At 37.4% G+C, this 20203-nt stretch overlaps 1 protein-coding gene across 3 annotated transcripts in view; it reads left to right on the plus strand.

Annotated features, from left to right (window-relative positions):
* EPRS1 (glutamyl-prolyl-tRNA synthetase 1) overlaps positions 1-17159 on the plus strand; it is a 35116-nt gene extending 17957 nt beyond the window's left edge. The window contains exons 15-33 of one of the 3 annotated variants that reach the window (XM_031059230.1): positions 273-385; positions 1014-1131; positions 1268-1642; positions 2508-2738; positions 3406-3654; positions 4211-4441; positions 4787-5052; positions 6061-6112; positions 6972-7181; positions 7314-7386; positions 8147-8226; positions 8559-8660; positions 9221-9376; positions 9518-9715; positions 10072-10245; positions 12506-12666; positions 14124-14202; positions 16428-16492; positions 16784-17159. In XM_031059230.1, the coding sequence (XP_030915090.1) occupies positions 273-385; positions 1014-1131; positions 1268-1642; positions 2508-2738; positions 3406-3654; positions 4211-4441; positions 4787-5052; positions 6061-6112; positions 6972-7181; positions 7314-7386; positions 8147-8226; positions 8559-8660; positions 9221-9376; positions 9518-9715; positions 10072-10245; positions 12506-12666; positions 14124-14202; positions 16428-16492; positions 16784-16934 (3084 nt within the window). In that variant the 3' untranslated portion in view covers positions 16935-17159. The remainder of the gene's footprint in view (positions 1-272; positions 386-1013; positions 1132-1267; positions 1643-2507; positions 2739-3405; positions 3655-4210; positions 4442-4786; positions 5053-6060; positions 6113-6971; positions 7182-7313; positions 7387-8146; positions 8227-8558; positions 8661-9220; positions 9377-9517; positions 9716-10071; positions 10246-12505; positions 12667-14123; positions 14203-16427; positions 16493-16783) is intronic. The other 2 variants (XM_014308206.1, XM_031059240.1) reach the window with 2 other exon arrangements.
* Positions 17160-20203: the final 3044 nt, after the last annotated feature.

Below are 20203 nucleotides of genomic sequence, written 5' to 3' on the forward strand. Positions count from 1 at the left end.
TCATAATCTCAAAATTTAAATATGACTCTTGTTTATTCTTAGTTGTTACCAGGCTTTTACACATCTGAAACCAATAGTTTGAGTTTTTGTCTTGATACATTCTTATGATGTGACATCTTCTTGCTAGTACTTCTTCTGCTGTTGCTGGAATTAAGTAGCATTTTGACACTTTGAAAAGGAGGAAATCACCACTATCCTTCTACAACTCTATTCTATTTCTTGCTGTTCCTTTGCTCTGTTAGACGTGGACTAATTTCTTTTAATACTTACAGCAAGAAGAACTGATGCTGGGTGATCCATGCCTTAAGGAGTTAAAAAAAGGAGACATCATACAACTTCAGAGGAGAGGATTCTATATTTGTGATCAGCCCTACGAGCCAGTGAGGTAAGTTACCTGAGAATGGCCTAAACAGACTTCACAGAATTTGCTTTAGCTTGTTGTGTTTTAGTGTTTTCACACACACACGTTGGTAAGAGTAATGTCGTCTGCAAATATTTACCCATTACCATGATCTTTGTGAGGAATATCTCTGTGGACTGGCATGGCTTTTATACTTTTATTCCATTCCTGCCTCTTAAAACTGTCTTAAGCCAAGTATGTGGTACTTGAGGTGCACCCCAGCTAACCTGGACTTCGTAATGTGGTCATGGTTTTCTTGTGACTTGGAGTATAGAAATTAAGTAGCAGTGCTACAGAATAAAACAGGCATTTTTCCAATTAGGGTGTGCACATACTACTTAATTGTAACACTTTCTTAGCTAGCTATTGAAATATCTAAATGCAATTATAACATAAACATATAAATATTATAAAAAAGGAAAATGCACATGTAAGAGGAATCATTGCAGATCCCCAATTGTGTAAATGTAGATAATTACACCTGTATATCAAAGATAAACTTGCAGTTGTGTGAAAGCATCTTTTAGAAAGAGTAGCCTATTTGTTTCAATGAATGTTTGATATTTATCTTTTATTTCCTTTACTGTTGTGTTTTCTATAAATCTTTTTATAGTCCTTACAGCTGTAAAGATGCCCCGTGCATTTTGATTTACATCCCTGATGGACACACTAAAGAAATGCCAACATCTGGGTCAAAAGAGAAGGCCAAAGCTGAAACTGCAAAGAAAGAGGTAAACTACTAGTGGTTTAGGAAAGTACCATAAAATGTGTGTATGTGTATATACATATATACACACATATATACTATACATCTCTTTCTGTACGAGACTACATGCTGAGTACTTGGCTTCTTTTTTTTTTTTTAAGGCTGGTTCAGCTGTAAAAGGAAAATCTGCTCCAGTCGTTGGTCATACCTCTACTCCAGCCTGTGCTGAGTCATCTGAAGGTCACTTCATCATCTACAACAAGGTGGCTGCACAGGGTGATCTAGTTCGTGACTTGAAGGCTAAGAAGGCAGCAAAGGAAGATATTGATAAAGCTGTGAAACAACTGCTGGCCTTAAAAGCAGAATACAAAGAGAAGACAGGCCAGGAGTATAAGCCAGGAAATCCTCCAGTATCTGGAACTGCACAGTCATCAAAACCTGAGACCTCTGGTACCTTGGACAGTAAAGCCCTGTATGATAAAGTAGCAGAACAAGGAGAAGTGGTCCGAAAACTGAAAGCTGAGAAAGCATCTAAGGTGACGATTAAAATAATCCTGTGGTTTTGTCTGGGTTTGCATAGCCCGTTGTTCTCTCTCTGTGGAGGTGAATGGGTGCTTATGGATCCAGAGATTTTGTAGTAGTCATCATTTGGACTGGACTCTGTTCTGTCAAGATTTGTGTTTTCCAAAACTTATTTCTTCAGTTAGATTTGTATGACCAAGTTTGTATTGGTGAATTCCTGTAATTTCTTAGGCTGGTGCTCTGAAACATGGACCGAGTTTACCCAACAGCAAGAGCTGATTAACTATCCAAATCAAGTCCTTGAGATTTAAATGCCTTGTCAATTTCTTCATTTCTTTAACTCAGTATGGTCAAATTATATGACTTCACAGGATTGAATTGTTGCTGTTTAGACCTTGAAACAAAGCTCCAAAACCAGAAAGGAAAGATCCAAATGCCACAGTTTTTGAGAATCTTCCTGTCTGTAACTGTACGTAGCAAACATAGCTACTATTAGCTGTGTTATTTTCTTTCTTTCTAATGCAGAGCAAGAAGAGAGGGAAAATAACATAGTTTGCCCAGTGGTTAAATAATGTTGATAGTAGTAGTATCTTGATGGCACTATAAAATCGAAATAAATGAGAAGATCTAAATTAATTTATTATTATAATTTTACTTAGGACAGTTAGGGTTGTACATCCCTTAGGAGGAGTTACTTTGTTAAAATAGGAGATCAGTAGAGAAAACTTCTCTGAATAACTCCACTAAGTACTTAGGAAAATTGAATAGGTGCACATAAACTGCAGGTCTTTTTATGAAAGTATTTATGGTACTCTTGAGAATCTTATGTCTCTGTATCTCTGTTCCTCCCTCTTTCTGCCCCTTCCTTTCTTCTTTCAGGATGAGATAGGTGCTGCTGTGGAAGTCCTTTTATCCCTAAAGGCAGAATATAAACGACAGACAGGCCAGGAGTACAAGCCTGGAAGCCCACCTGTGGCCTTTGTCCCTCCTCAGTGTTCTCCTGTTCCCATTCCTCCATCCCCATGTCCAGTAGACAGCAAGGCTCTGTACAGCAGAGTAGCTCAACAAGGAGAAGTGGTCCGCAAGCTCAAATCGGAGAAAGCTTCAAAGGTGTTCTACCTGTGGATACTTCTGAGTGGAACAGTGTCTTCAATTTAGGCTAAAACCCAATGGCAGGTTTTGTGAAATTTGAGGAGCAGAATTTCTAAGCTAGGTCCATGAAGTGCTTTCCCAAATTCTCTTGAGCTGATGATATGGGTGACTGCATGAGTTATGTGTTAGTGCATGGAAAATAAATAAGTTCTTTTTTTAGTCATACAAGATAAGTGAAGCAGAATATAGGCAGTAACTTGAAAGAAGGGCTGTAACTTGGAGCCAGAATGGCAGCAATAAATTTGGGAATTACCTGATCATGACCAAAGAACCATTCAGAGTCTATATATTTGCTGCTATTCTCCAGTGTGCAGCTCATGGACTGCTATAACTGGAAGGGACTAAGCCACCTAAATGGGAGGCTTTTATGGCACAGAAATCAGCCCTTACCTACACTACCTGATTTGGTCCTTTGGTATACAACTTGTAGGTATTCTGGCTAAAAAGTTTTATCACAGAACTTAGTAATAACAACTTACACTCACAGGATAGCTCTAGAAGTTTTATTACAACAGCTGTGTTAGTGCCGTTCTAGTAAAGCTTGTGTTATCTCAGCTATTGTGTTACACCTCTACCCTTATTTCTACCCTTATCTGCAACTGTTGTTTTTTCTCTCTTGCTTCAGGAACAAATAGATGAGGCTGTGAAAATTCTTTTAAACCTAAAAGCAGAATATAAACAAAAGACAGGTCAAGAGTACAAGCCTGGAAATCCACCCTCAACACCTCCTTGTCTATCTTCCACTGCACTTCCATCTCCTGTCTGCTGCAGTAACTTGGCAAGCTGTAGCTTAGTGGATGGCAAAGCACTTTATGATACTGTAGCTGCGCAAGGGGAAGTGGTACGCAGACTCAAGGCAGAGAAAGCTTCCAAGGTACAGCAGGCATTAAGAGTGAGCAATTGTAATCACATTTGGCCACTGGGGGGAAATCTTTCACCAGGTAGTGGTCAAGCTCCCCTATGTCCAGGTCATGCATGCTCTGATAATGCCAAACAGAACTGTTCTGGTGCTGGATACTTTCCTGACTCAGATATACAAAGTCAAACTTAACCTCTCATATCTAGGTGAATAGGCACGAGCATGGCAGATATTGACCCTGCAGAAGTGTTTAATGTATTTTACTATCCCTTGCTGTATTTGGGACGAGTGACTGTTCAACTATCTAGCAAGACCTTTCAAAATGAGACAGATTCAGTGATGGTTGTGGAAAAGAACACGAGACAAACCTGCAGCTTTTTAGGTGCTTCTGGGGGACAGGGGGGTTTCTGCCTGAATTTCCACCTTGCAAAATTAGTTTTGGTGTTGAGTTGTTTTTGGGGGGCTTTTTTATTGGTTGGTTAGGTTGGTTTTGTAGCCTGATAATCAATGCTTCTGGCCAGTTCTCTCTTTAATTCTCACCAGTAAATCTTGCTATTTGTCCTCCACACAGGATCAAATAGACGAAGCAGTAAAACTCCTCCTTTCTCTAAAAGCTGACTACAAGGAAAAGACTGGGCAGGAATACAAGCCAGGACACCCACCAGCAGCTCAGGGAGCTTTGCCTCAGACATCAAACACAGTACCCAGTGGTCCAGACACTCCTGAAGCTAAAGCTCTGTTTAGCAAAGTAGCTCTTCAAGGAGATGAAGTTAGGAAATTAAAAGCAGAAAAAGCAGACAAGGTAATAACATATACACTGTAGTGTAAAAACGTAATATATGTATTTAAATCTAAAACTATATTTGAAATTCAGTGTGATTATGGGAGTTAAAAATGTAAAAAAATTTACACCTTTAAAATAAGCAGCATTTGAATTCTGAGATCTGAAACATTCTTTTTAAATTAGGTATGCTGTCAGGTATGATCCTATAAAATGTCAGCACATTAAGGTTAAGTACTGGCTTATGCAGACTTTTCTGCCAACAGTCAGTGAATGTCCATAAAGCCATATAGATTTTTTTTTTTTTTTGATAGAGCCATATAATTCCAGTGATTTCTCTATAATTTTCTACTTTTTTTCTTCAAGGAAAAGATAGATGTGGCTGTTAAAGAGCTTCTTCAATTGAAGGCCCAGTATAAGTCTGTTGCAGGAATGGACTATAAACCAGTGTCTTCTAGTGGTGTGGATGACAAAGACAAAAAGAAGAAAGAGAAGGAGAACAAGTCTGAAAAGCAGAGTAAACAACAGAAGCATAATGATGGCCCCAAAAAAGAACCTTTGCAAGGACAGAGTGGGAATGAGCGCTCCTCAAATGGATCAGGAGAGGGCCAAGGCCCTAAGAAACAAACCAGGTAAAGATGCAATCTTTAATCTTATTGGATAGAACCATCAGCTGTCTACCTCTGTTCAGATTTAGAGTGTGATACATGTCTCATTTCACTTGAAAGTGTGGACATTTGCAAAATAACTGTATTGATTTTCATATTAGGGATTGAGCCAAAAGCAAGTAACCAAAGTTTATTTAGTGTCAGTTGTACCTCAGCATCCTGTATAGTTACTGTCACTGAGAATTTTTTGTGCTTATTATTTGCTTCTGTAAATGTGCTGCTGTGTCTTGCTGAAAGTTTAGAGGTCTTTTTACAGCATGTATTATGCATCACTATGTATTTACTGTTTCATATACATAAACAATATATTAGAGACAAGAGATTTGGTTATTTTATATAGAAATAATGCCAGAAAAAATGTATTTCCCTTCTTTAAAACCTCCCTGTTTGTAGAGATGTAAAACCTTTACTTTTGTGTTCTATCATTTGAATCTGGTGAGTTTAACCTTCTTTAGAATCCTGTAGTTTTATTGGTTATCCTTATTTTGAGGTAGGGTCAGTTTTCCATCTCAAAACAGTGTGACTGACCATTCACATGAATGGTGAATTTGAGTTGCAGGTCTTTCCTGAAATTTTAGCTACTGGCTAGGTAGGAAATGTTTAAAATAAAGAGTAAAACAGCTTACACGCAGGTCTGGTTAATCTTAGGTTCTTACTGGACTGCTTACTAGTGGTTGGATTTTTTAATGTGTTGCTGTGAGGTTCTTTGATACAGCCATAGTGAGAATTAGAAGTGTTCAAACCATACTAAATAATTGGAACTGTTCTTTAAATATTAATATTAAATATTCTTGTTAGGATAAGGAAATACTAGCAACTCCCACCAGCCAAAACTTAGCCTTTTGATGTAAAACTAAAACATTCTCTTCCACCTTATTATTCCATATCTCCTGCCCCAAAAGAGATGAGGAAGAAAAGGGTTAGGATAAGTTTCATGGCTAAATGCTGAATGGTTCTTTTGTCATACCATAGGCTGGGTCTAGAAGCTAAAAAAGAAGAAAATCTTTCAGAGTGGTTCTCTCAGGTAAGTAAGTGCCCATCAGTTTGATTTGATTGTTTCATTCTGTTATAAATCAATGTGTGTTTGGGATTTACATCCTTCTGATTGAGTTTCTTTTTTGTTTTTTTCAATACAAAGCAAAGTATTTGCTCTTTTCTATGTCTTATGTTATTATGGTCTTAAATAGAACTGCCTTGGAGTGAAGACCTGAGTAAATTTAGTAAGCTGTAAAAAGGGTGAGTGTCAACCACCCAACCTTATTATATATAATACATATGGTTTCCTTGTTTCATACCTGAATTCCTCTTTTGTTAAGAGTAAAAAACTTAGTTGAAATTATAGGAATTTAACAGACTTGAGAGTTTTATTTCAGCTCCAGGTGATACATAACAGAATGAATATCTGTTGCTACTTAACAATTTTGCTGGCTTGTAGATTGAAAACAACCCAGGTCAAGATGATTCATTTTGATTAGTCTTGTTATGAGAGATTGTAAGTAGCTGTCAGTGGTGTACATTTCCTGTCAGTAGTATAATTTTTGCCTGTACTCTAAGGAGTAAAAGTCTCTTCTGACATGAGCTACAGACATTTCCTACAGAAGTGCAGGATTTTTTTGTTCCTGGAAAACAGTTATAGTCTCTTACTTGGGTTCATGAAATTCAGTTTTAGTTAAATGTTTACAGTATTCAGACCTATTATTAAGCTTAATGTTCCTGGTTAACCTTCTCCAGGTAACAAATGACCCTAAAGTATATCTTAGCTGCTAACAATTGGAGCAGTTTTAAGTAGGAGACTTCTCTTGAGTTGCATGACGCACACTTGAATTACTGAATGTTCTCTATGTACAAACTGAAACTTCAGCCTCTGATTAATCTTTTGCAAGGTGATTACAAAATCAGAGATGATTGAATACTACGATGTCAGTGGCTGTTATATTCTTCGTCCTTGGGCTCATGCTATTTGGGAAGCCATCAAAGACTTCTTTGATGCAGAGATCAAGAAACTTGGAGTGGAAAACTGCTACTTCCCCATGTTTGTGTCCCAGGCTGCCTTAGAGACGGAGAAGTCTCATATTGCTGACTTTGCTCCTGAGGTACACTTCAAAACTTCATTTTAATCTGACTGTAAGAAAACCCAACCGCTTAGTCTGCAGCTGGGTATGAAAGTAAGTTTGGAGCTAGAGGATATTTTCCCAAACTTGTTTTTTATTTTCTCCTTTTTTTAGGTTGCTTGGGTCACAAGATCTGGGAAAACAGAACTGGCTGAACCAATTGCTATACGTCCCACAAGTGAAACAGGTGAGTCTCTTTTCATGTAGTTTGGCTGTAAACTTACATGTGAAGTTCTATGTATAGTGTAGCTGGTAGACAGAAGAGTCCCTTCTGAAAAGTGGAAGCCCCCATTTTTCAGAATGTTTTCTGTAAATCCTTAGGAAAATTTTTTAATCTTGTTGCTGCTCATAGTAAATCCACATTATATGTTCCCTTAAATAGACACTTTTATGAAATGCATACTTTTCCAGGAATTTTTTGTTAATATCCTGAAGACTGACTTACTTTGTCTGAAAACATATTTGATTATTTAGTTTATAAGAAATTTTTTTCAACTCATAATTCACTTCAGTTTTGCATGTGTTTTGACTGTAACTGTTCCTCTGAGTAGTTTAAACAAGCATTTTAAGGCCTAAGGCTGGATGAGTTTTTGAGTCAGGTGTAGCATAGCATCCTGAAATCTTGAGGTCAGGGAATTCCTATTTGTGAGCCCAGGTGTATTCACCGTACTGTAAGCCAGTGATTCAAATCCAGTGTCATTAAATAATAAGCTTTGGATTGTACTTTGACCAGCAGCAACCAAGCTCTTTTGCAGAGACTCGGGATGAAGTGGAAGTTTTTTGGTGAAAATATTATGTATTAAGACAAAAAAATCTATTTTAAAGGAACTGAAACATGAAAGCATAATTCTCACAGCAGAGAATGTTAAGCTTATATGTAGCAAAAGGAAAGGTTTGACATAAATGTCTTTATTGTGTGGAGGCTCAAAGCTGCTTTCTTTTCACAGTAATGTATCCTTCCTATGCAAAGTGGGTGCAGTCACACAGGGATCTTCCTATCAAGCTTAATCAGTGGTGCAGTGTTGTGGTATGTCTACACAATTCCTGAGTACCTCTTCTTATCACAAGTGCAGTGTAGGACAGTTATTCTCTGTGGACTTGGCATGATCATAATGATCACAGCACATATTTCAAAGCAAAATTATTACCATGGTTTATATGATATATTTTTCTCAGTGTTTCTAATAAAACATTCTTTATCAATGTGTGTGGTTGATTGTATTAAGTAGAAATCTGACTAGTTGGCTTTTTTATCTTTATTGAGGGTTTTCTAATACTTGCTTATAAACATTATTTGTAACAATAATTTGACACTTCATAGTGTCATTGTGTTAAATTTTTTTTCTTCTGCTCCTCCAGCGCTGGGAGTTCAAACATCCCCAGCCTTTCCTTCGCACTCGTGAGTTCCTTTGGCAGGAGGGTCACACAGCATTTGCAACATATGAAGAAGCAGCAGAAGAGGTAAAAATGAATGCACTGGTGCTTCTCCTTTCAGGAAGTTACCTTACTCCATAGCAGCACAAACAAATCTTTGTACTGAGACCTCAAGGAAATCTTTTTTTTTGAGCGCCCTTGTGAAAAATGCCAAGTTTATTAGAACCATTTTTTTTCTCAGATGTAACCCATTTCTGAGGCTTCATTCTCTAAAACAATATGGGGAGTTTGAAGAGTGTGATTTATAGTGTGTGCTTACCTTAAAATGATTTTTCTTAAAAATACTTAAAAATCAGTTTTCCTTAAAAATTTATATAATGCATCCATGTGTTTACTGCTAGAAGTTTTAAAACTTTCTTTGCCCAGTTTTAAAACTTTTTTCTTGTTTTCTGTCATACAGTTGTTGCTTTTTGATTCAGGGAAAATAACATCCAAAGTTTAAAGTAATTGAAGAAATCTTAGTTTCTAAACAAAGTTTTGAGAAAGTGTTAAATCTTAGAGATTTCAGACTCTGTCACGTAAAAATATTTTAAGATTTAACAAATGCTAAATACTGAGTAATTCTGAAGATAGCTTGTTTATTATAGGTGCTGCAGATACTTGATCTCTATGCTCGGGTGTATGAGGATCTCTTGGCAATACCTGTTGTGAAAGGAAGAAAGACAGAGAAGGAGAAGTTTGCTGGGGGGGATTATACAACCACTTTAGAGGCATTTATATCTGCCAGTGGAAGAGCTATCCAGGTATTTACTTATTAATAATAATATATATAATATAATAATAATTCTTTTTCTCATTAAATATAGGAAGATGAAATATTTAAATTGATGCATGATAGACTTAACTTTCCATTGAATAGAATTTTCTGTGTGCATCTATTTCAGGGAGCAACGTCACATCATCTAGGGCAGAATTTCTCAAAGATGTTTGAAATTGTGTTTGAAGATCCCAAGAAGCCAGGAGAAAAACAGTTTGCTTATCAGAATTCCTGGGGCATTACAACTCGGACTATTGGCGTAATGACAATGATTCACGGAGATAACATGGGATTGGTACTCCCACCTCGTGTAGCCTGTATTCAGGTGTGTAAAAATGCCTTAAGCTGCTTTAGTTCCCTTTCTTGTCTTGGAATTTGTAAGTATTTCATGTCAGGCAGCTGAAAGACTTAATATAGAATGGAGCTGTCTAGTTACAGAGTAGCTGTGTGAAGTTAATAGAAATCATTAGGATACTTGTCGTGGACCAGTCCCCTTTGATAGTTCATCCATTTGAAGTAATGGTATCTGTGCCATTAGTATGAAAAGTGAAATGTGTCCTTCATTTCTGAGAGCATGAAGGAAAATGCTGGAATATGGGCCACAATATTGGCTTCAAGTTTTTTATAACTATGAGCTAATTTTTTTTTGTAGCATAAAGTACATGTCCTGTTCTATTGCAGGTTGTAATTATTCCCTGTGGTATCACAAACTCCCTTTCTGAAGAGGACAGAGAGGCCCTGTTGAAGAAATGTAATGAATATCGTATCAGGCTGCTTGCTGTCAACATCCGTGTCCGGGCTGATTTAAGAGACAACTACTCACCTGGCTGGAAGTTCAACCACTGGGAACTTAAGGTACTTTTCTTTCCAGGAGGGGTTTTGAAGCCTAGGTGAGGGGAATATATGAGGTATGCTATGTGTGCCCTCTGTTCTGAAGGCAAATGTGTTCTGTAAATTAAAATGTGCTGCCTGATAATCAGTGATCGCTTTAGTGAATAAAGGAAGGAAAGGTGTTTTCAAAGACTTGTTCTGTTTGCTAGGATTTGCATGTCATTAGGGATTTTTAAACCTCCAGGGCTTTACTTATATACCTAGAAATTTAAATTAGGAGCATAAATTACTTGCATTTTTAGAAATGTGTACTAATACTTCAGTGTGTCCTGACTCACAGTAGAGCCTTCTGTGCATACAGCAGAACAGAGAAGATAAACCTGCAGTGTCAGAAAAGAAAGGAGCAATTTTTTTGTTTCAATATTGCCATGTTCCCCTCATATTGAACTTTAGAGGAACAGTTCTGCTTCCTCTAATATAAGAGGCTTTTATAAAACAGAAATAATGAGCAGAATAAAGCAGTCATTATAATGGTAATTAAAAATTGAATGACGTATTGAGTGTTGTTATGGAATCTTATTTTTATTCTGAATTTAAAATCAGTTTCAATATGGTAATCTCTTCAAAGTAACCTGATAGAAGTGACCCAAATTGTTCAAAATTCCTGTTGTCTCAAAGTTCTCTTCCCTTTGTGTAATCTTTTTTTCTACTGGACCTCTAGTACTGTGAAGCTATGTTGGAAAACTTTCTAAATAAAATTAGGTTTTTCAAGGAGGCACACAGCACAGGGTAAACTAGATGTTTTTCACAAAATCTACTAATGTGTCCAGCATAATACCTAAACTGCAACTTCAGGCTCATTGTAGGAACAATACACTCCTTTTATTGAGTGCATAAGGTATTTTGTAGGGTAAAAAATACAAAGGTGCTGGAATAAGAAGTAAAAGAATTAACTGGAAAATATTTTGCCTTATGCACTTGTCAGCTTAGCAGACTTCTGATGTTACTTCCTAAAAGAACTGAGTCAGTGGTACTTCTTTTGTATTGTCTGGTGTTAGTTCCACTGCTTTCTTGGGAAGTCTTCCTAAGGGACCATGAACTATTCTTTCACTTAGTAGTGTTACAATTAGAAGTACTGGATACTCCCTTCCAAGTTTTTATTATGGAAACAATGCTTTGTGGGCATAAACTGTTCAGTTTGAATTGTTTGTTAATAACAGTTTTGAGTAGCTTTTTATATAGTACGTGTAGTAGTAGATAGTTCATTGATCAGATGGATTTTACTGTATTATTCACCTTTTTAGCATAATTAAGGTAGTGGGGGCAGAGGGAGTATAGGGAATCACTTGGAAGCTGTGAACCTGAGGAGATTCCAGAGTACACAATGCATAGAAAGCTTGGTACGGGTTTTGATTCTCCTGTTCATCTCTTGAACACTGTGGAATGGTTTTAGCTTATAAACCTACTGATTCAATTTCCTTGAGGGAGGGGGGGGGAACAATCCTCCAAAACATATTTTTATTCACTCTTTTCATTTCCTGTGAAAGAATGTGTACACTCTGGGATACATGTTGGGATGTAGAGAAAATCAGTTACACGGTAGACTCTTAACTGACTCTTTTCAGTAACATGGAAAATCTTTTTGTCTGATGGTGTATGGAGGATGAGAAATTACCTCTCACCACCAAATTTTATAAACTTTGATATGATAAACTTTGATAAACTCTGAATTACTTGAAATCACTTGCTTTGCTAAAACAATTAGCTGTTTGTAGTCAAATATTCAATGCAATTAATGTTGATATTAGGGCTGTAATTAACAGAACTTTTGCTGTTTGCTGTTAAAACAATAGCTGTTGAATGCTATTGAAAGTATTCTTTGAAAACAGAATTAAATGTGTTATTGGGTGAACTAGGACATTATAATTGCTGTGGAAGTCTTAATTGTTCAGACTTTAAAAATCTGATTTGCAGTATGTGGGATAACTTAGTGGAGTTTCAGCAGCGCTTCAGTATTACTTGCATCCTGGCACTGATGCATTCTCCAAGCTAGTGAAGCAGGGTAGAATGCACAAGTGAAGAGAATGTGGGTGGGAAAGACAAAAATGCATTGAAGCTTTGGAATATATCATGATTTTTTTTTTCCAAAGAAACTTAAATGTATCGAGTGAGTCTATATTAAGACTGGACTTTAAAACAAACAAAAAGCCACAGAGAGAGACAGAAAATGAACTATTGTGAGAATTACTTCTTCATCCTAACTACTAATTTTTTTTCCACGAAGGGTGTCCCAGTCAGGGTTGAAGTGGGACCACGAGACATGAAGAGCCAACAGTTTGTAGCTGTTAGAAGAGACACAGGGCAGAAGCTGACATTGTCTGAACATGAAGCAGAAGAGAAACTTAAACAGATCTTGGAGGAGATCCATGCAAACCTTTACAGCAGGTAAACTAAGAGTTACAGTAAATGGCTCTGCTAATCACAGGTGCCCTTCATTTGTCAGAAGAACTTCTCACATTAATGGTTTATCTGTGGAGAAGGACAGGTTAGGCTCATCTTCCTGTTTGTGTTGTATAATTTTCTGCCTCTTGAACTCCTTCACATTCAGCAATAGGAGCTGCCTGTTGTTCTTAAGAAACAGAAAGTAAACGGTTGTGAACTTACTTTAAAAAATACATCCATGAGTTCACGTGTATTATTAATAATTAGGTACACCATAAACACACCATAAATAGGTGTGACCCATTGGTCATTATGTGACCAGTGACCTTAACACTGCCCAAGGGCAGCAGAGCTGGTGAAGGGTGTAGAGCACAAATCCTGTGAGGAGTGGCTGAGGGAGTAGAGGGCTGTTTCTTCTGGAGAAAAGGAAGCTCAGGGGGGACCTTATCGCTCTCTACAACTACCTGGAAGGAGGGTGTAGTCAGGTGAGAGTTGGTCTTTTCTTCCAGGTAACATGTGACAGAATAAGAGGAAATGATCTCAGGTTGAGCCAGGGGAGGTTTAGATTGGGCATTGGAAAAAATTTATTTACTGCAACCGTGGTCAAGCATTGAAACAGGCTGCCCAGCGCAGTCATGGAATACTCATCCATGGAAGTGTTCAGAAAACATATAAATGTGCTGATGGACATGGTTTAGTGGTGGGCCTGGCAGTGTTGACTTAGTGGATGGACTCAATGATCTTAGAGGTCTTTTCCAGCCTAAATAATTCCATGATCCTATGTACAGGACTCATTTGTGAAAGATGCTTTTGGTGCAGAATTTTGAAAGACATAAAGCTGTCCAAATAACTTCAGTAGCTGAAATTCTGTGTCCAGAAGTGTATTTTAAGACCCTATTAACCTTCGTAGGATTGCTTTCTTGTAAGCAATCAAGTACTTTTGAAACTGTTTTTTGCCCTTATTGCAAATGCCAAAATCCCTCACAGGTCTGTCACTGCAGATTGTTGCTTGTAAGTCCACTGAGAAGAACAGGGTGTTGACATGGCACTGTGGCAGATGAGCTTTTCTGTTTCCTTCTCTGGTGATAAAAATTGTTTACAGGCAGAAAATTTTTACCTACTTCAAAAGCATCTTGTGATTTAGATTTAGAAGATAATTTTAAAAGCAAAATATACATCTATAGTATTTATTTCTGTCTGCTTCAGGTCAGTGTTTAACTGATGGGCACAACAGTGTGAATGAGCACAGTGAAATGTGCAGCAACCCATCAGTAATTAATCAAAATTTTACCTCCTTGAGGATCAGTAGTAGAAAGACATAACCTGATTGGGAAAAGTCTAATGAATATATAGCTCTTTTTGTTATCTTTTGTTTTCACTGGCTCTGAAAACTCAGCTCATTGGGCCAGTGAGTTTTTGTGAATAAATCTGCCCTGACTGAATTTTTTTCCTTTTCTTAGAGCGTCCGAGGACCTAAAAAGTCATATGGTGGTGGCCAGTAATATGGAGGACTTTCAAAAAGAGCTTGATTCAGGAAAGGTAAGGGAATTTACCGCTTCTATTCTTATGCTTCACACCCTTTTTATTCATTAAAAGTAATGGTTTTATCAGAGTATGCTTGTAAGAGAGAGTAATGTAAACATTTCATTCAGGTTACAATAACTTCACTGTCATTATTCTAATGCAGTGACAAAACACTTACTAAGTCTCGTATGAGGGTCGAGTAAGAGTTTAAAGTACAGGCTATTTACATCAAGGAAGTTTTACCTTTATGACCTGAGTAGAAGCCATTTAGTTCATTAAGAATTACTGCAAGTCAGTAACCTCCTTGGATTTATAGTAAAAAATAAGTCATCACGTGGATGAGTGAGCTCTACTGATCTAAACATCTGTGAAAAGGTATTGAGGTTTAGATGAGAGATTAAGTCTTCAGCGCAGAATTGAGCTGCTGTTTCTTTTACAAAGAACTTATGAGAGAAATTTTTAACCCTGAAATTCTGTCACAGATCAGGTTGGGAAATTGTTTATGTGTTTGGATTAGTGTGTTCAAGAGGTAGGATCCCCAACATTAGTTAATAAGGTTGTGTATTTTATAGGGAGAGATCAGGGGGTTGTGTACGAATTAGATCCACTCTGAAAATTTCAGAATTCCTGATGAAAAATGTGCAAGTGCCAAGAATCTATAAATACTCTGTTAAACTTCAAAAATAATTTTAAGTTATTTCTGGTTAGGCTTGACCTTCCATTATACTATTTTCTTGTATTTCTATTGCACTTAAATTCAATTTAGAACAAAATTTAAAGGAATAATGATGAACTTCAGAGGAGGGACTGATTTAGCAATGTCCAGCACTCACTGTTGTATGCAGCTAGATTCTAGATATGACAAAGAGAATTAAGCTGTTTTTATAATGCTTAGAATTCTAATGTAATCTAAATGTAGTTAAGCTTGGAAATGTGAACAAGTAATTTTATATTCCATATTGGACACTTCCACTGTTCTGGTACTTAGGTTATATGAATTTATTATGAGCTGTGTATTTGAATTGAAAAAAAAATTGAAAAAATCTGCCATTTGGTGTTTGTTCCACTCTCTACCTATTTTTGTTGTATTAACATAATTTTATAGCATATGTATTCTCAATTACTTGGAATTGCACTCTATTAGCACTGACTACTGTTTAAGATGAAAATTTTTAAGATTAAATAAGTGTTTGACTCTTAGCTCTTTAAAAATGTGGACTGTTTTTCATTTCACTAACAAAAGATTAATGCAAGAACAGTGTAGTAGAGTGGTAATAGTTCATTTTTTCAGTTGCAAGAGAGTGAAGCTATAAAGTGAAGTCTGCTAAAGGTGTGTTCCAGTTAATGACAAATTGAGAATTTTGCAGTAAGAATGTAAATTACATGAAGGAAAGATGCATTGAGTAAACCTTATTCACAGTTTGGATGGAATTAAAATGAATGAAGGCTGAATTTAGTAGCTGAGGTGGCGCTCAGCTATCAGCATTTCATGAGTGTTCAAATGTTTGTAGGGGGTGTCTTTTTAACAGTAATGCTACCTCTAGGTAGCAAACTGAATTTTCTATGTGGAAGTCCATTAAAAATAAAAAAAAAATCAGTAAAATAGGGGCAAGAGATCTGCTGCAATAGCTAAGAGCAGTACAGAGAGGAGTGCATGACATTATCATTTCACCCTTACTCTCTCAATTTTCTTCAGTTAAGCTAAGTGAAGGAAAGATCGGGAAGCTGCACACCCACTCCCATGCCCCCCCAGAGAAATGTGCTGTTGGCAGTTCTGTTTTCTTAAAATAATGATGTATGCTCAGAAAAAATGAAAATTCATAGTAATGGAATTAAAATGGGAAGTTTTTTAGGGCACTGTCTTACAGTGTATAAGGTGAGCATTTGCTCAGTAGTTTGAAAATTTTAAACTTTTCCTGAAAAACAGAACATTTGATAAAAAAAGAATGTTTATACTTTGCACAGAAGAAATATGTATTTGGTTATAAAAAAAAAATAAATTTAAATGGTGCTTTGGGTTTGTGTAGGATTTTCCGTACTGCACTGTGGAGGGATGACTGTGCTTATCTATTGCTCTGATGAAGAAGAACTATTAAAATTCAGTTATAAAATTGGAACTTTTCCCAGTTTGGGATCTGTGTGTGAGATCTGAAGGTTTAGGAATCTTCCAAAGACGAAGATGATTTTTCTGTATGTATAACTGTTGGGTTTTTCTCTCTCCCCTCCTCTCCTCCCTTCAGATTGTACAAATCCCTTTCTGTGGGGAAATTGAGTGTGAGGATTGGATCAAGAAGACCACTGCCAGGTAAAATATAACTGAGCTGGAGGGTATATACCAAGATCAAAATCAAAATGGTTTGAATACAAAACAGGAATGCAAGATGCCTTTGGGTATAACACTTAAGTACAGACTCCTGCTGTCCTACATAATTCAATATATTTACTTCCTTAGCTCTGGAACTTTGAGAATAATTAATGCGGTTTTAAGATTTATGTTTAAATCACTTATGTAAAAAACCACTTTATTGCACTTTTATTTTTTAATAGAAATATTTATTTATGAATATATTTATTTATTAATATTATTTTATTTCAGGGATCAAGATCTTGAGCCCGGTGCTCCATCCATGGGAGCAAAAAGTCTCTGCATACCTTTCCAGCCACTCCATGAACTCCAGCCTGGAGCAAGATGTGTGTGTGGCAAAAACCCTGCCAAGTTCTACACCCTCTTTGGTCGTAGTTACTAAATCACTAGTGAAAGAACCTTCTCCTTTATCTGTGAATTGAACTTTTTTTAACAAGACTGAAATAGCCCCTTAAACTTCAATCAGTTTTGTGACCTTTTTAAATAATTCAAAGACAAAGCCATAAACCATAACCTGGCTCCCCAATGGTCAATCTTAGGCTAGCAGTAATTCACAGACTTTTCTGTAAACATCTCCAATAAAATAAAGATGTATTGTGAGCTGTAACATGCTGTGGTGGGTTTTTTCTGTGTTGCTCAGTAGGGAGGAATAGGTATCCTTTGTTCATGTCTTTTTTTCTGGTTTGGTGTATGTATTTCCTTGTACATTGAGAAAATACTTGAAAGGTTGGAGAGAATGTCATAAAAACTACAGTACACTTCAGTGTGCTGACATCTACTTTCTAGATAAAGCATCTGCTTTTTATTTTGCCCTCAAATTTTTCAGTAGAGCCTTGCTGCTAACCTGTAGGAATAGTAATTACTCCCTTTAGAAAACTCGCCTCTGAAGCCAGGTTTTTCAAGGAATATTTTCATAAAAACATAAAATCTTAAATGGCATGGAAGGGGCTTTAAAGATGATCTTGTTCCAACTCCCCTGCTGTGACAGGAATCCCTTCCACTAGACCAGGTTGCTCAGAGCCCAATCCAGCCTGGCCTTCCAGGCATGGAGCATCCACACCTTCCCTGGACAACAATGTTCCAGTGCCTCACCACACTTGCAGTTAAGAGTTCCCTCCTAGTATCTCACCTGAACCTGCCCTCTTTCAATTTAAAGCCATTCCCCCTTATCCTATCACTACCTGCCCTTGTAAGTCCCTCTACAGGTTTCCTGTAGGCTCCATCAGGTACTGGAAGGTGCTCTAAGGTCCCCCTGAAGCCTTCTCTGCTCCAGGCTGAGCAACACCAGCTCTCAGCCTGTCTGCACAGGAGAGGTGCTCCATACCTCTGGGTCTCTTTATCACCCTTCCCAGCACTCATTCCAATAGCTCTACATTGTTCTTAGGTTGGTGGCCCCAGAGCTGGACACAGCACTCTGGGTGGGGTCTCATGAGAGCAGAGGTAGATGGAAAGAATCACCTCCCAGATTTTCACCCCATTGTAAAGCAAGTTTGAAAGATTAAATAACACCTTGTAGCAAGGTGCGGGTGGCGGCCATTTCTTGGAGATATTTTGCCAAGCTCTGTTTTTCTTATTTTGCAAACTGGCCTTAATGGCTGTCTGACAGTGATACTGCAATGAGTAATGCAAAGGCAGTCTGAAGAGAGTTGAGTGCTAGTGATTTTAGCTTGTGGTTATACCTACAGCATGTTTCATAAAACCTTTTTTGCTTTTCCTACACTTACCAAGTGTTGCTCTAGCAGAGGAGGCTGCATGTTACAGAGTTGCAAAATAATTTTAAAAATAGCCCATTCTGAGCACAAGATGGGCTTTAAAAAATAAAGAGGTAGCCCTGGCACAAAACAGTGGTTAGATGACGCCCATTTGATTTAGTTTTTTTCCTCCTGTATGTTTGAATGCTGTCTCCATGGACACCTTTCCCTGAAAAGAGTATAGTGAAAACTTGGTCATTAAAAAGTTGGACCTGTAAGATCCTCCCCAGCCTCTTCCTGGCCCAACACTACGTGGTTGCCTGTTTCCAAAAACCTGGTTTTATGAAGCAGCCATGGTCTAAAGCATGCAGGAGACTTAGAGTGCTATTGCTGGATCTCTGTTTTTCAAAGACATGCAGAATATTTGCTTCTCCCCAGATTCCTGTGGTCAGCCTTCCTAGTCAAAATTTTGATTGTTAAAATTTGAACCTGACCTGTCCAATTTAAGATCCACGTGCCTTTTGCCCCAGTTTTTCCGCAGAAAAGTACAAAAATTTTAAAATATTTTAGATCAGCTTTCTCAGAGTGCTCGAAACTTGGAAATTCTCTGTAATATTCTTTGGATTATGGTTAGTCCTGGAGGGTTTGCTTCAACTGTATCTTAAAATCATCAATCTTGCATTAGTGTAGGTATTTTTTCAGGTGTAGTAATGGGTAAAGGATTTAGGGAAGGATTTGTCTGTGCATGCATTTAGCTTTGGATACAGTTGACAAAGCAGATGAATGGCCCGAAGGTCTGTGTCCTGGTGTGCTGCTTCTAATGCTGGCTGGGATTGTACTTTGGGAAAGAGAGTGAGCAATAACACCAGAGTGATGTTTTCACAGCCTGAAATGGTTGGTGACTAAGAGTAGCCTGGAGAGGGATGTCTTAGGGTATGAGGCAGGAACGTGCCCAGATTTTTTGGCAGAGCAAACCAGATTTTTAAGAATAGATGAGCACTTACAGTTCCCACTGAAATGTTCTACAACACCCATATTTTAAAAATTAAATGTGGAAGCTCTTAGTAACTCAATACAAAGGAAAGGCAAAACTAAATGCATCCTCTGACCTTATCAGTTTGAACAAACAGGCAACCTTCAACCAGTTGACTGGATCAAATCTTCGAGTAAACATGTTGACACACTATTCTTAGAAATGAGTTGCTCTGAGCCGACAAATGGGTTTGTTTGAAGACAGATTTCACAGAAGGCCAGCTTTTTTCTTTTTTTTTTTTTTTTTTTTTTTTCCCCCTTTTACTTTTCCTGAACATATTTCATCCTGGTCATAATAAGGCTTGAAGGGTCTGAAATATTGATACCTCAGATGCAGATGTCCCTGTGCTGATCTTCCACAAGGAGGCTAATATTTGCCTGGGAGAGATAACATTCATGTCAACTATCCTTTTGCCAAAAGCACAATCTGAGCTATCTGTGAAGCATTATAGAAAAAAACTTTCAGACCTTGAGTAGATTCTGTCTGTAAGAAAAATAGATATATGGAATTGGAATAATACACTGCTGTTGATTAAATGATACTGCTTTGTGTTTATAATAGAATTGCAAAATTCTTGGTGTTCTTTAGTTCTAATGTGCTGATAAATTTGAGTTAAATTGTAAAGGGGGTGTAAGGGAAGTGCCTTAACATCATGGTAGCAGCTCCTTATTGGAAACTGAGCACAGGTGAACATTTTAGCTCTGCTGCAGAGGGAGTGCTTCGTTTATCTCTTGTTTTGGTAATCACAACCTTGTGTAAGGCAGGGCTTTTGAGACCACTGAAGCTTGACCTTCCTCTGTTCCCACTGAAAGGAGAATAACTTGAAAAAAAACTCTTACCTTTCATGTTCTGTAGTTCAGGTAATAAAAAAAGTAGTTAAACATCACTTTAATACAAGAAGGAAAAAAACCCTGCAGTGGAAATAAC

The sequence above is a fragment of the Geospiza fortis genome, unplaced genomic scaffold (assembly GCF_000277835.1).
Source record: "Geospiza fortis unplaced genomic scaffold, GeoFor_1.0 scaffold41, whole genome shotgun sequence".
NCBI classification, from domain to species: Eukaryota; Metazoa; Chordata; class Aves; order Passeriformes; family Thraupidae; genus Geospiza; species Geospiza fortis.